General features: G+C 34.6%; 2 protein-coding genes across 2 annotated transcripts; both read left to right on the top strand.

The window, feature by feature from the left end:
- Positions 1-7,952: 7,952 nt before the first annotated feature.
- On the top strand, positions 7,953-8,348 carry K441DRAFT_531873 (uncharacterized protein; the record flags this gene model as incomplete). The annotated part of the gene is made up of 1 exon (XM_067642220.1): positions 7,953-8,348. A coding segment is annotated over one exon (396 nt), but the record flags the coding sequence as incomplete, so codon positions are not given.
- A 5,593-nt stretch (positions 8,349-13,941) lies between these two features.
- Positions 13,942-14,205, top strand: K441DRAFT_533168 (uncharacterized protein; the record flags this gene model as incomplete). Its single annotated transcript, XM_067642265.1, has 2 exons — positions 13,942-14,046; positions 14,083-14,205. Coding segments are annotated over 2 exons (228 nt in total), but the record flags the coding sequence as incomplete, so codon positions are not given.
- Between the last annotated feature and the right edge of the window lie 1,746 nt (positions 14,206-15,951).

Below are 15,951 nucleotides of genomic sequence, written 5' to 3' on the forward strand. Positions count from 1 at the left end.
CCTTAAGATCTGGTCCCTTAGATCTCTTAGCATTATAATATTTCTTTATTCTTTACTATACTACCTTAGCTATTTTTATAAGGTTCTTATAAAGATTTATTAAAGTCTCCATTCTTTACTTAGCTGTGCTACTTATTTTCTTTACTTAGCGTGGCGATAACGATGTTCTTGGCTTATATCCATAATTCGCCTTAAATAGTAACGTACCCATTCCTTCTTATAGTATTGCATTGTATATAAACTATATAACTAGTAATAATAATACCTAATTGTTCTGTGCGTAATTAATATAGTATCTTAAATACTGCTCTAGTGTCTAATTTAATCTTTCCGTTTAACCGTCTGTCTGCGGATAATATACAGTAGAAGTTACTACTTAAACTCCTTACTCCGCTAAAAATACCTCCTAGAATACTACTATAAATCTTAAATCTCTATCCAATATAATCTTACTTAGTACTCTATATCTTACGAACACTTCTTTAATATAGATTCTAGCGATATCTTCCGCTGAGATTTCTTCTATATAGGCTATAAAGTATCCCCACTTTATAAGCTTGTCTACTATTACTAAGATCGCGTTATAATCTTGTCTAGTAATAGGGTTTCTTAATTTTGGCAACTTAATAATAAAGTCCCATAATATAACCTTCTATAGTCTCTCTAGTATTTTAATAGGTTATAGCCCTCTATATAGCTTATACCTTATTAGTTTATTCCTTTAGAAATCTAAATATTCTCTTATAACCTTTTATACTAGGTTCCAAATTCCATTAATAATATACTCCTCTTGGAGTCTTAACACTAAGCCCGTAGCTCTATTATGTCCTTAAGTTAGTCCCTTATAGAAGTCTTCCATAAATTGCTCTGCTATGCTTCTTAGGATATACTTTACTTCTCGGTTTTCGTACATTTCTATTTATAGATCTTCTAGCTATACTTCTAGAATTCTTTATACCTAAAAGCTCTCTAGTGTCTTATAGATTTTCTCTAACTCGTCTTCTTAAGTTATTATAATTTTTAGGTGATTGTACCTAATCAATCCATCTATATCTTTTCGCAGTAAAGCCCCTAATAGCTTCTCATTATTTTATAGTTTAGCTTTTCGACTTAGAGCATCTGCTCTTATATTGTTAGTACCTTTAGTATACTAAATCTCAAAATAGTATTTTATAAGCATCTCTGCCCATCTAACCTATCTTTGGTTAAGTTCCTTTATTATTAGGAACCCTATTAGGTTCTTATAATCTATCTTAACTATAAATAGTTTCTCTATACCTTGCAAGAATACTCTCTATTTCTTTAGTGCTGCAACTATACCTAATAACTCCTTATTATAAATGTTATAGTTCAGTTCTAGTAGTATTATCTTTTAACTATAGTATGCTACTAGGTGCCATCCATCTAGATGCTTTTATATAAAGCATACTCCTAGTGTAAAGTCTAATATATTTATTTCTATAACCGTTTCTAGTCCTAGTTAATAGATCTTAAGAACTAGCTCTTAGGTAAACAACCTCTTAACTTCCTTAAATAGTTCTTATTATTCCTTTTTCTATATCTATAGTTCTTTTTTCTTTATTAGCCGCGTAAATGGCTTAATATCCTTTAACTATTGCGCTATAAACCTTCTACAGTAATTATAAAACCTTAGGAACGATCTTAACTATATAACGTTTTCTAGTTCTTACCAATTCACTATAGCCTTAATCTTTTTTAGATCTATGCTAAGTTGGCCTAGTTTAATAATAAATCTAACGAAATCGGTCTTCCTAGTAAAGAACTCGTATTTCTTAATTACTACTAGCATCTACTCCTCTTATAGCCTCTTTAAAACCCATTTAACATATTCTCTATATTCTTTCTCCGTTATTAAGTAGATAATAATATTATTAAGGTATACCACAATAAATTTATCTAAGTGTTCTCCTAACACATTATTAATTCGCTTTTGGAATATTGCTAATACATTTATAAGCCCAAATTGCATAACTAATAGTTTATATAGTCCTTCCTTTGACCTAAAGGCTGCCTTCTATTTATCGCCCTCCTTAATCCTAATCTAGTGGTACGCCTATCTTAGATCTATCTTTATAAAGATTTGCGCATTACTAATCCTATCTTAGATTTCGCTAATTAAGGGTAAAGGATACCTATCCTTCCTAGTAATGCTATTTAACTATCTATAGTTAATATATAGCCTTAGCTTACCATTTTTCTTTAGGACGAACAGTACTAAATAACCTACTAATAATTGTGATAATCTAATATATCCCTTTTATAAGTTCTCCTAGACAAACTCTTTTAATGCTCTACCCTCCTCTTTAGTAAGCTTATAGATTGAAAAGAATCTTAAACTTATTCCTGGTTCTAATTCTATTTTATAGTCCTATACTATATACTCTAATAGCTTTTCACTCTCTAGTGACCATAGTTTCTTGCTATACTTATAGTATCTTTTTAGTATATAGCTTAGTCCTTTTTCTATTTCTTCATAGGTCGCCCCTACTTAGTACTATACTAACTTAGTTTATTGTTATATCTTACGGCGTTAAGTATCTCTAATATTGACCTAACCCGTAATTTAATTAATCTTTAGATTATATTCCTATAACTAAGGCATTTCTAATACTGCCTTATTATTCCCTAATAGTAATATATTAAAAGACATCTTAACTAGTCTTCCTTTAATGGTTAACTAAATAGGTCCTATTTTAAGGTTAATAATACCTCCTCCATAGGCTATCAGATCTCCTAAAATTATCACTAATAGGTAAGGACATTCCTTCTGTCTATATAGTAACCCCATTCTTTTAACTACTATTAGTAAGATATGGTTCCTTATTGCTCTACTATCTATTAGTGCCTTAAACTATTAATCTTACCACTTAACTTATAAATTTAGGTGTTGTCCTTAAATTCCTTTAAGGGTCTAAGGCTTTACTACTAGTTCCCTCTAGTTCTATAGGCCTCTACTTTTCCTAATTATTAGCTACTTAATCCTACTTATACTTAATCTAACTTAGGCCAATACTTAGTTCGCTTTTTATCCTTAATATACTATAGACAGGTATTCTCTAGACATTCCCACTACTATTATCTATCTAGGTATTCTTCCGTAAGGAATCTTCCTAGTTAAAGTATTAAGTCCCCTTATTTTTAAACTTCTACTAGGTGCTAACCATGTATATATTTAGCGTTTTAATATTTTACCTTATCCGTTATCTAATATATTCTTATTAAATACTTCCAATTTTTATCCTTAGGTGCTCTATATATATTACACGCATTATCCATATATGCTATCCACGATAGTATATAATATACTTAGTGTTTTAGGTTAACTCTTAGCTTATCTTTATCCTTAAGTTCTAACCTTTCTCGTGTTAATCTAAGCATTATAACTTTATTTACAAGTACTAAGATTTACCTTCTACTTCTCTAGTCCTCTAATTACTCTTTTAGATCCTTTAACGTTATAATTAAGGCTCCTTTAATATAAGTTATAGCCTTTTTTATAACCGGGTAGTCTTAAATAACTTTTTTTATCTAACTACATATAGAAATCTTCCCACTTATTATTATGCCTTTATCTATACCACTTTTAGTATAGCTGCTTAAGTATATACGGTTGGTCCGTAAGGAAGTATCTTTTTATTACTACGTTATAATAACCTTTAGTATATCGTTCCTTAAACCTAGTAGGAATCCCTAAATCCTCTTCTTATTCCAGTTTAGTAAGCCACTTAGCTCTTAATATGCCTACTCTTAGCCTATTAGTGATTCTTTATACTAGCGCTCTATCCCTTATATATCCTGCTATACTAGATCTCTTATCTAGTTTCTGTTCTTGCTATAAGGTAATTCTTACTCTAAATTCCTTTATAGTTTCCTTCCTTTCGCGTTTTATAAGTAGATCCTTAAAGTCTTTATACTTCTTAATCTTAGTATTAATTTTTTAATCTTTAGGCTAAATACTATGTTTAACTAGTAAGTCTTCTAGGTCTATATATCTATCTCCCAGTCTAACTGCTATCTATATTGCAGATTCTCTAATCTATAAAAAAGCTCCTTGCCTCTTACCTATAGGTATCCTTATTCGTACTCCAAATTCTTAGTCCCTTAGATTCTTTAATCCTAAGCTCGCTTCTAACTTAAGCTTAGCTCCCGCCTTAGTCTAACTAGGCGTCCGTAGTATTCTCATCTTATTTTAAGAGTCTTAAATCTTATCTATCTTATCTTAAGAATCTAATACCTATAGGAAACTTTATCCCAAGCTTATTCGTATGTCTTTAAACTAAGCTGCTACTCTATCCTATTAGTTTTCGTTCATTATAGGTCCTTAAGCTATCCTCATCCTATCTTTAGAATCTTAGATCTCTCTTATCTCGTCTTAAAAATCTTAAGCCTTTGGCCTTTTACCTTTATTAATGGAAAGGTCTATTTTTAGTGAGTTATATAGCGCCGAGAGATCCGGAAACTCTGCGACTCTTAAGCTTAATTATATATTAACCTCTATACAGAGCTTGATTCTTAACGCTACAACGGCTCTCGTAGCTTATTTCTATTGTATACTCTTCTACGCGTTGCCACGAATCGCTAGCTAGTTGTTAATTGTATATTCCTCCCTCTGCCTATATAAACTCCTCCCTTCCCACCCCGAACTCTCCCCTAATACTAGCCACTACTATAACTAGCAATACGTTATTAAATATAGAGCGGGGCGACGAGCGGCCTACGGCCGTTGTGGGCCGCTGTATAGGCGACTAGATTAACCTAGCCGTGCTAGCGCTTATGCCGGAGGCTATAAAATTAGAATACTTCGCCACGCTCCTGAAGGCCGTAAAGGCCAGTAGTAAGCGGACGGCTGATAAGCACCTAGATATAACGCTTCGTCGGAAGCGCTTGAATCTTAGTGTTAAGGAAATAGGTAAGGCTCCAGCCCCTTCTACCGTCTTGTTAGTGGCCACTAGATTTCTAGGTATCCCCTAGTAGATCTTGCTGTAGATATATAACCACAAATTTTGGCTAGCCGAGTAGCTTCCACTCCTTTGCTAGGCTAGGCAATATTAGGCCCTATTTAGTAAAGAGGCTCCGCCCGATTTAAAGAAGGAAAAGGCCCTTAAGGACTTTAGGGCCTCTTATGCTATATGGTCGTACTGCTTTATTATATACGCCCAAATCGTCGCCTAATTATTTCCGGATTACTATACTATCATGCCCAAGATATTGGCCTTCTATAATATGGTCCTAAACTAGGCCTAGATCTATAAATAGAAGGACATAGTACTTCCGTGCGTTATATAATGGTATTAATATATAATTAATACTAATAAACTGGACTCTAATTGGACGGCCGTGCTAACCTAATTTAAGGACTCCTTTTTAACGCCGGATAAGATCCTTTCTACTCCAGCCGTGGCCGATATAAGGCTACTAAAGAGGGAGAGTTGTATACGCTAGGCCCGCGAGAGTAATATTAAGAGCTAGGTTTGTAATAAGTTTAATATTAGTACCTACTTCTTTAACGCGTGTAGAAGGAAGTATAAGTATAATAAGTGCGGCTCTAATAAGCACGCCGCTATAGCGTGCATAAAGAAGTGAAGCTGGAGCCTTAGCGCGGATAATGGTGTAGACGTTAACTCCGCAGACGAAGTCCACCCGTCCGCGCTAGGCTATAGCCTCCTGCCTATTAAGGCAGGCCTACTAGGCCTATTTATAGGGCCTATTGAGGCCCTAGAGCTAACCCTAGTATACTAACTCGCCTAGGAAGCGACTATGACTGCGCTTAAAGCGCTTAAGCTGCCGCCAGAGCGGCCAAATACGCACCCGTTGTTTGATACCTATAATAACTCCAAGCCTCCAATTTTAAACTTACCCTCTCTACTACACGCGTTAGCCTAGGTAAGGCTACTTGCGATATACCTAGGCGACCTAAAAACGCTACTGCCCGCTATTATTATATTTGGCGCCTAAATAGGATATATAGGGCCGCTGGCCTACTCCCGTAGCCAAAACCACCCTATTAATAACTTAGTGGTAATTATAGATAAGCTATAGAGTAACCTTTTAGCTAAACGGATCCAGATTTTAATAATTAATACCTTTATCTCGCCGCTTGGGCTAGTTTTAAAGTATAATGGCGGCTGGCGTTATATATATAACCTATTATACTTACTAGGGCGCGGAATTAACTAGCGGATTCCTTACCACTATGGCTACCTCTTGTACCTACGACTCTAAGAGATCTACGATATAATTATAGCCTCTAGAAGAGGCTGCCTTATTATTAAGCGAGATATTAAGGACGCCTTTTATATAGTGCCAGTTGTACCTTACTACTAACCGCTACTTAGCTTTAAATAGGATGGCGTAATATACGTTAAATGTTGCCTCCCGTTCGGCCTAGCTACTACCCTATTTCTATTTAACCTCTTTACAGAAGGACTATAATGGATCCTTACCGCGCTGTTATCTAATTGGTCCGTTAACTACTATCTAGACGACTTTATTTTTATTACCTATTAGAGTGGCTCTTAGCCGGAGCTCTAAGAGCGCTTTAATGTAGTCTACCGCGCTATTATAGACGGATTTAGTATCCTATGGAACGACTCTAAGGATAAATAAGGCACCTGCGTTATAGTCCTAGGCGTAGAAATTAATAGCGAGGCTATAGAGGCTAGGCTTTCTATAAATAAGAAGCTCTAGGTTTTCTAGGCTGTGGCTAACACACTTAATAGAGGCAGCCTAATGCTAACGGAGGCGTAGTTGCTTGCCGGCTACCTTAACTTCTACGCGTAGGTAGTGCTCCTTAAAAGGACCTAGCTACGTCCGCTATTTACATTTATCGCGGCCTTTCCTCCTATAACCCGCGCCGGCTAGCGCTGATTGCTAGCAGACCTTATAGAAGACCTTAAATAGTAGAGAGACCTGCTACTATAGTTTAACGGAGTCCGCTTCCTTAATAGTGCTACTAGGCCGCTAGTGTATATTATTATAGACGCCTTAGACGCCGGCCTTAGCCTCTTCTACTTTAAATTGTTAAATATAAACGCCTTTTGGCAGGACTACGCCTTATACCTTCTACTAGCCTATGCCGTAATAATAGCCGTCGAGCCGGAGCTTAAGACGGCCTATATTAACGTTAAAGAGGTAGAGGCAATCCTTATTGCTTTCTAGCTGTTTAGCTAATTATAGTATGGCTATAAAGCAATTCTATATACCGATAGCTCTACCGCGCTCTAGGGCCTCCGAAAAGGATATATTAAAGGTATAGCGAACGCCCCTCTTAAATAACTCCTCCTGCTTGCAGCCGCGCGAGATATAGACCTATACCTAATATAGCTCTCCTTAGAGGATAACGCGCTGGCGGATGCTCTCTTATGTTTAGATAGGAAGCGGATTGCTGATATAAGCCTATAGTTAAGCAATCTCTTACCCTTAAGCCGCCTAATTGGTTCCGGAAAGAGAATAAGACTTATACCTTTAGCGACGCCTACCTAAGGCTGCTCTAGAACGGCCTATCTGCTAGTATAAGGCTATTGTATAAATCGTACTAGAATAGCTATAAGAAACTCTGCGCCTTAAATAGAGTCGCCCTGTGGCTGGCTATAGTAGACTTACTAGCTAGATGGGTTACTATATGGCTGTTCGGGTCCTTATTATAGAAGTAGCTACGCCCTAACTCCATACTTTAAGGACTCTCCACCCTCTGCTTAGTGTACGTAGATAAACGCCTCCCGCTAAAGGCCTTTGACGATAAGTACGTCTGCTACCTTATAGATGGTAGCTGCCGACTATTTAAGCAACGGGTAACTAGAGAGAGACGGCCTCTCTTAAAGGCCCTAGTGTCGCAGCTGTTAAGCTACCTTATGCTACCCTAGGCCGGAGGCCTTAGCCGTAGACCGCCCCGGCCCTTAATTAACGACGTTAACTTCGCGGCCACCTACTAAGTCGCCTTTGCCGGCTTTATAAGAGTAGGAGAGTTTACCTATAATATAGCTAATAGGAAGAACGATAAGACCTTCGCCGCTATAAAGCTTATAAGAGGTGACGTACGCTTTATAGCTAACTACGCTAGGCTTATACTTAAGCGTAGTAAGACGGATAAAGCTTATAAAGGCGTTAATATTATACTGGCGAGATCTAGAGATAGCGCCTGCCCGGTAGAAGCGCTAGAAGCCCTCTTTATGCTAGACCTATACGAGCTAGGCCAGCCGCTCTTCTGCTTTAAGAGGGCTATTTTTAACCGGAATAACTTCCTTAAGCGCCTTACGACCGGGCTGCTGGACCTTAGGGTTAAGCCTGGCGGCTACCTTAGCTACAGCTTCCGCAAGGGCGCCGCTTAATACGCCTACGATAGTGGTGTACTTAATAGTTAAATCTAAACGCTAGGCTAATAGACCTCCGATGCTTTTTAGGCCTACTTCTTAATAAATCCGGCTGTGCTATACCGCCTTAACTACTAGTTCCTAACTGGAACTCTATTCCCCTTTTCCTTTACGGCCTTAATAGCCCGTATAGCGGCCTAGGCGTGACCTTAATATTATATATACCCTAGGTTTAGCACAGACGTTATCTAGGGGGTTTCCTCTAGTATGTGTAGCTGGTAGAGAGCTAGGCCTTTAAGCGGCTTAATTCGAAGGCTCTATAGCCTTATTAACGCGACGCCTGAGGCTAAGATTTACGCCTATGGGCCTGTACGGCCTACGGAGGCCTCCGTGCCGCAAATAACGAAGTTATCTATTAATACCGTGTCCTATGCGTGAAGCTATATATATAGACTAGCCTATCTAGGCTTAGCCCCTATAAGAGAGCGAGAAAATAGATAGAGAGGTCTATTTTTAGTAAGTTATATAGCGCCGAGAGATCTAGAAACTCTGCAACTCTTAAGCTTAATTATGCATTAACCTCTATATAGAGCTTAATTCTTAACGCTATAATGGCTCTTATAGCTTGTTTCTACCCTCCTACTATCCCGTAGATAGTTGCCTCTTAAAAGTGCGTTAGGGGGTCTCCTTTAGTATATGCAGCTGGCGGAGAGCTAGGCCTCTGAGCGGCTTAATTTAAAGGCTCTATAGCCTTATTAACGCGACGCCTAAGGCCAAGATCTACGCCTATGGGCCTGTATGGCCTACGGAGGCCTCCGTGCCGCAAATAACGAAGTTATCCACTAACACCGTGTCCTATGCGTGAAGCCGTATATATAGACTAGCCTATCTAGGCTTAGCCCCCGTGAGAGAGCGAGAAAATAGAGTAGTAAGCTAGCACTAGCAGTCGTCTACTTACTTAATCTTCTTTAGATATTGCTCCTTCCGTCTTATAAAGCGATAGATATCGTATCTAACAATATTATAATACCCGTTACTAAACCTTGCTCTATAGCAGTCTTAATCTCTACTTTTATTATAACTTCTCTAAGGTTTATACATTTCTAGTAAACTGCCTTTATTATTACGGACGCTTTAAGTACAATGCTATAACTACTTAGAGAAGAGTCGGAGGAAGCTAGTTGGTTAATAAGAGCACGGTCTAGGATGGAGCCGGTAAAACTATGTGACAAGGAATAGTAGCACGAGTTATATAATATGCTATGTAAGGAACGTGGAGAATGAGCGGAACGTACGTACCTTATGTATATTACGTATAAGAAGGATTTTATAGGAGTACGGTTATGTATTTAAGGACCCTCAGTCCCTACCTAGATAGTTCCTTTCTTATAATAATTCTTAGAATACAATTAGAGTTAATCTATTAGGCAACCACTCTACTAGTTATTATTACGTTATTAACTTTACGCATTACCTATATACCTAGCCTATTAACAGGACCTATCGTAGTACTTACTACAAGGTTCCGTTACACAATTACTACCTAGTTATAGTATTAAAAGTTAAACAACATGCTACTAAAAGCAGCCACTATAACGCCATTAATAGCGGCAACTACTTTAAGGTTAGGAGGGGACACTAGTATAGCGGATACTAACTTATAGCAACCCGTAACGGTTAGACAGTTATAGGAAATAATTAACTAGTTAATGGTAAATAATGCGGCACTAGAATAAAGGGTTAACGGGATAGGCGTAGTAAAGGTTAAGTTACCATTAATTAAACAATTCTTAGGAGAAAGATTAAAGCTTAAGGGATTCCTTATATAAATATACTTTAAGGTAATATAGAAAGGGGTAAAGCTAGTAACACCTATGGATCAAATAGTGTACGCAGGGCTATTCTTAACAGGAAGGGCACTTAAATAGTTTAAACCTTACCTTATAAAGATACAAGCTAATAAAATAATAACTATAAACTAAGAAGTACGGTTTATATTCTTAAGTTAGGATAGATTTATAGAATAACTTACGCAGATATTTGGAGATCCGGAGGCAACAACTACGGCAGAAAGAAAGCTTTAAGACATTACGTAGCGAACCTTAGCAATTAAGTACACAACATAGTTTTAAACGCTAGCAATATAAGTTAAGTAGAATAATAAGGCGCTTATAGCACAGTACAAATAGGGACTTAAGGCTAAAGTCTAGGACGTAATTATCCTAATAGAAGATGCGGAAACCCTAAGGGAATTAATAGATTAAGTAATAAAGATTAACAATAGGATCTACCAAAGGGAGCAGACTAAGAGAGGTTAGGATAGAGTTTTATAGTTATATAAGGCGCAGAGTACGCATTAACTAAAGCTAAGTTAGAGACTATAGTATAGCGCAGAGCTAATAAACCTAAGCGGTACTAAAGAAACCTATAAGAGATAGAGTAAGAGACTATGGAAACTAAGAGGACAAGGATTAAGTAATTAAAGGTCTAGGGAGCAAAGGCTAAATTAGGGATCTTAGTAGCAGAAGATATTTAGGCGGACTCTATAGCAAGAAAGATGGTTTAAAGAGGGAGCTTATATAAATTATGGAAAATAGGGTTATTTCGCTAGAGATTATAAAGATAGTTAAAGTTATTATGTAATAAAGGGAACCGGATTAGCAGACGGTATATATATATAGAGGGACGATAATACACTACAAGGAATAAAGGATTGTTTAATTAACTATTTTACGTTTTGTTATAATAACGCGTGCTAAATTTATAAAGACGCTAAGTACGGCGCAAGCTATTAGCTATAGGAACCTAGTTTAGAGAAACTAAGAGCTACCTAAGACTATAAAGAGCAAGACAGGTTCTATAAATGTAACGAAGATCTAATAGCAACTTTTAGTACAGTGTTAATAAGGCAGTATTTAGAAAGGGACTTCGGGAAAAATCCATTCAGTAATGTTAAGAAAGAAGATCTTAAGACATTAGTATTAAAAGTAGAGACTAAGACTACCATAGAGCAAAAATTAGTAACGGGCATTATAACACCATTAGATACGGCATCTACCGCTTTATAAGACGGCAGGAAGAGTATCTTATAAAGATTAAGCAAGTAGACAACTACTAGTGCTAATTTACCACTTAATAAAGGTAAAAGGCCAAAGGCTTAAGATTCTTAAGATAAGATAAGAGACGACTAAGATTCTTAAGACAAGATGAGGTACACCTAAGGACCTATAACGGACGAAAACCGATAGAGTAGGGTAGTAGCTTAGTTTAGAAATATACGAATAAGCTTAAAATAGAGTTTCCTATAGGCATTAAATTCTTAAGACGAGATAGATAAGATTTAAGACTCTTAAGACGAGATAAAAATACTACAGACGCCTAGTTAGACTAAGGCGGGAGCTAAGCTTAAGTTAGAAGCAAGCTTAGAATTAAAAAATTTAAGGGACTAAGACTTTAGGGAATAAATAAGGGCACCTATAGGTAAGAAGCAAGGAGCTTCTTTATAGATTAGAGAATCTATAGTATAAGTAGTGGTTAGACTGGGAGAAAGATATATAGACCTAGAAGACTTACCAGTTAAATATAGTATTTAGTTTAAAGATTAGAAAACTAATACTAAGATTAAGAAGTATAAAGACTTTAAGAATCCACTTATAAAACGCAAAAGAAAAGAAACTATAGAGAAATTTAGAGCGAGAATTACCTTATAGCAAGAGCAGAAACTAAATAAGAGATTTAGTCTACTAGGTTGTATAAGGGACAGAGCACCTATATAAAGAATTACTAATAGGCTAAGAGCAGGCATACTAAGAGCTAAGTGGCTTACCAAACTGGAATAAGAAGAGGATTTGGGAATCCTAACTAGATTTAAAGAACGATATATAAAGGGCTATTACGATATAGTAATAAGAAGATACTTCCTTACGGATAGAGCGTATATACTTAAGCAGCTATACTAAAAGTGGTATAGGCAGCGATATAATGATAAGTAGGAAGATTTCTATATATAGTTAGATAAAAAAGTTATCTAAGACCACCTAATTACGGAAAAGGCTATAACTTATATTAAAGGAGCCTTAATTATAACGTTAAAAGATCTAAAGGAGTAATTAAAGGACTAGAGAAGTGAGAGACAAATCTTAGTACCTATAAATAAAGTCGCGACGCTTAGATTAATATAAAAAAGGTTTAAACTTAAGGACAAAAATAAGCTAAGAGTTAACCTAAAACACTAAGCATATTATATACTATTATAGATAGTATATATAGATAATATGTATAGTATATATAGAACACTAAAAAATAAGAATTGGAAATATCTAATAAAAATATATTAGATAATGGATAAGGTAAAATACTGAAATACTAAGTATATATATAGCTAGCATCTAGTAGAAGTTTAAGAATAAGGGGACTTAATACTTTAACTAGGAAGATTCCTTACGGAAGAATGCCTAGATAGATAATAATGGTAGAAATATTTAGAAAATACCTATCTATAATATATTAAAGATAAGAAGCGAACTAAGTATTAGCTAAAAGTGGACTAAGTATAAGTAGGATCTAGTAGCTAACAGTTAGGAAAAGTAAAGGCCTATAGGATTAGAGGGAACCAGTAATAGAGCCTTAGACCCTTAAAGGAATTTAAGGAAGGCACCTAAATTTATAAGTTAAATGGCAAGATTAACAGTTTAAAGCATTAATAGATAGTAGAGTAATAAGGAACTATATCTTACTAGTAGTAGTTAAAAGAATGGAACTACTATATAGGAGAAAGGAGCACCTATATTTATTAGTAACAATTTTAGGAGATCTAATAGCCTATAGGGATGGTATTATTAATCTTAAAACAGGACCTATTTAGTTAACTATTAAAGGGAGATAAATTTGGATGTTTTTTAATATTCTACTATTAGGGAAGGATAAGGTAATACTAGGGATGCCTTAGTTACAGAAGTATAATTTAAAGATTAATTAGGTTATAGGTTAGGTTAATATTAGAGATACTTAACGCCGTAAGATGTGATAATAAACTAAAATGGTATAGTACTAAGTTAGAGCGACGTATAAAGAAACTAAGAAAGGGTTAGATTATATACTAAAGAGATACCATAAATACGGCAAAAAACTATAGTCGCTAGAGAGCAAAAAGCTATTAAAGTATATAGTATGGGACTATAAGATAGAATTAAAACCAAAAATAAGTTTAAGGTTCTTTCCAATCTATAAGCTTACTAAAGAAGAAGGTAGAGTATTAAAAGAGTTTATTTAGGAGAACTTATAAAAGGGATATATTAGACCATTATAATTATTAGTAGGTTATCCAGTACTATTCGTACTAAAGAAAAATGGTAAGCTAAGGCTATATATCGACTATAGATAGTTAAATAGCATTACTAGAAAGGATAAGTATCCTTTACCCTTAATTAGCGAAATCTAAGATAGGATAGGTAACGCGTAAATCTTTACGAAGATAGATCTAAGATAGGCGTACCATTAGATTAGAATTAAGGAAGGTAATAAATAAAAGGCAGCCTTTAGGTTAAAGGAAGGACTATATAAACCATTAGTTATATAATTCGGGCTTATAAACGCACTAGCAACGTTCTAAAAGCAAATTAACAATATATTAGAAAAACACTTAGATGAATTTATTATAGCATACCTTGACGATATTATTATCTACTTAATAACTAAGGAAAAATACGGGGAATACGTTAAATAGGTCTTAAAGAGACTATAAGAAGAATAGATACTAGTAGTAATTAAGAAATATAAGTTCTTTACCAGAAAGACAGATTTTGTTGGATTTATTATTAAACTAGGCCAACTTAGCATAGATCTAAAGAAGATTAAGGCTATAGTAAATTGGTAAGAACTAGAGAACTTTATATAGTTAAGATTATTTCTAGGGTTTTGCAATTACTATAGAAGGTTTATAGCGCAATAGTTAAAGGATATTAAGCCATTTACGCGGTTAATAAAGAAAGAAGAATTATAGGTATAGGGAAAGAAATAATAAGAACTATTTAAAGAAGTTAAAAGGTTATTTACCTAGAAGCTAGTTCTTAAGATCTATTAACTAGGACTAAAAACGGTTGTTAAAACAGATGTATTAGACTTTGCACTAGGAGTATATTTTATATAAAAGTATCTAGATAGATGGTATCTAATAATACTATTAGAACTAAACTATAACATCTATAATAAGGAGTTGTTAGGTATAGTTATAGTACTAAAGGAATAGAGAGCATTCTTATAAGGTATAGAGGAACTATTTATAGTTAAGACGGATTATAAGAACTTAACGGGATTCCTAATAATAAAGGAACTTAACTAAAGACAGGTTAGATAGGCAGAGATACTTATAGAATACTATTTTAAGATTTAGTATACTAAGGGTATAGACAATATATAAGCAGATGCTCTAAGTTAAAAGGCCAAACCGTAAAATAATAAGAAGCCATTAGGGGCTTTACTACAAAAAGATATAGATAGATTAATTAAATATAATTATCTAAAAATTATAGCAACTTAGGAAAAATTGGATAAAGTCTATAAGATACTAGAAAGCTTTTAGGTATAAAGAATTCTAAAAGCATAACTAGAAGATCTATAGTTAGATATATACGAAAACTAAGAAGCGAAGTATATCTTAAGAAGCATAGCAGAGCAATTTATAGAAGATTTCTATAAAAAACTAACTTAAGGATATAACGGAGCTATAGGCTTAGTATCGAGACTTTAGGAGGAGTATATTATTAACGGAATTTAGAGGATAGCTAAAAGGGTTACTAAGGAGTATTTAGATTACTAAAGGAATAAACTAATAAGATATAAGCTATATGGAGGGCTATAACCTATTAAAATACTAGAGAGACTATAGGAGGTTATATTATGGGACTTTATTATTAAGTTGCCAAAATTAAGAGATCCTATTACTAGATAAGATTATAATATAATCTTAGTAATAGTAAATAAGCTTATAAAGTGGGGATACTTTATAGCGTATATAGAAGAAATATTAGTAGAAGATATTGCTAGAATCTATATTAAAGAAGTGTTTATAAGGTATAGAGCACTAAGTAAAATTATATTGGATAGAGATCTAAGATTTATAGCAGCATTCTAAGAGGTATTCTTAGCGGAGTAAGAAGTTTAAGTAGTAACTTCTACTATATATTATCCGCAGACAGACGGTTAAATAGAAAGATTAAATTAGACACTAGAGCAATATCTAAGACATTATATTAATTATGTATAGAATAATTGGGTATTATTATTACCAATTATATAGTTTATATATAATATAACACTATAAAAAGGAATAGGTACGTTACTATTTAAGGCGAATTATGGATATAAGCTAAGAACATCGCTATTACTACGTTAAGTAAAGAAAACGAGTAGTATAGCTAAGTAAAGGATAGAGATATTAATAAATCTTTATAAAAACCTTATAGAAACAGCTAAGGTAGTATAGTAAAGAATAAAGAAATACTATAATGTTAAGAGATCTAAGGGACCAGATCTTAAGGAGGGAGATAAAGTATGGCTACTATATAAAAATTTTAAGAGTTAATAACTAAGCAAGAAGTTAAACTACGTTAGGCTAGAACCT

This window comes from Cenococcum geophilum (assembly GCF_001692895.1).
Source record: "Cenococcum geophilum 1.58 unplaced genomic scaffold K441scaffold_1, whole genome shotgun sequence".
NCBI classification, from domain to species: Eukaryota; Fungi; Ascomycota; class Dothideomycetes; order Gloniales; family Gloniaceae; genus Cenococcum; species Cenococcum geophilum.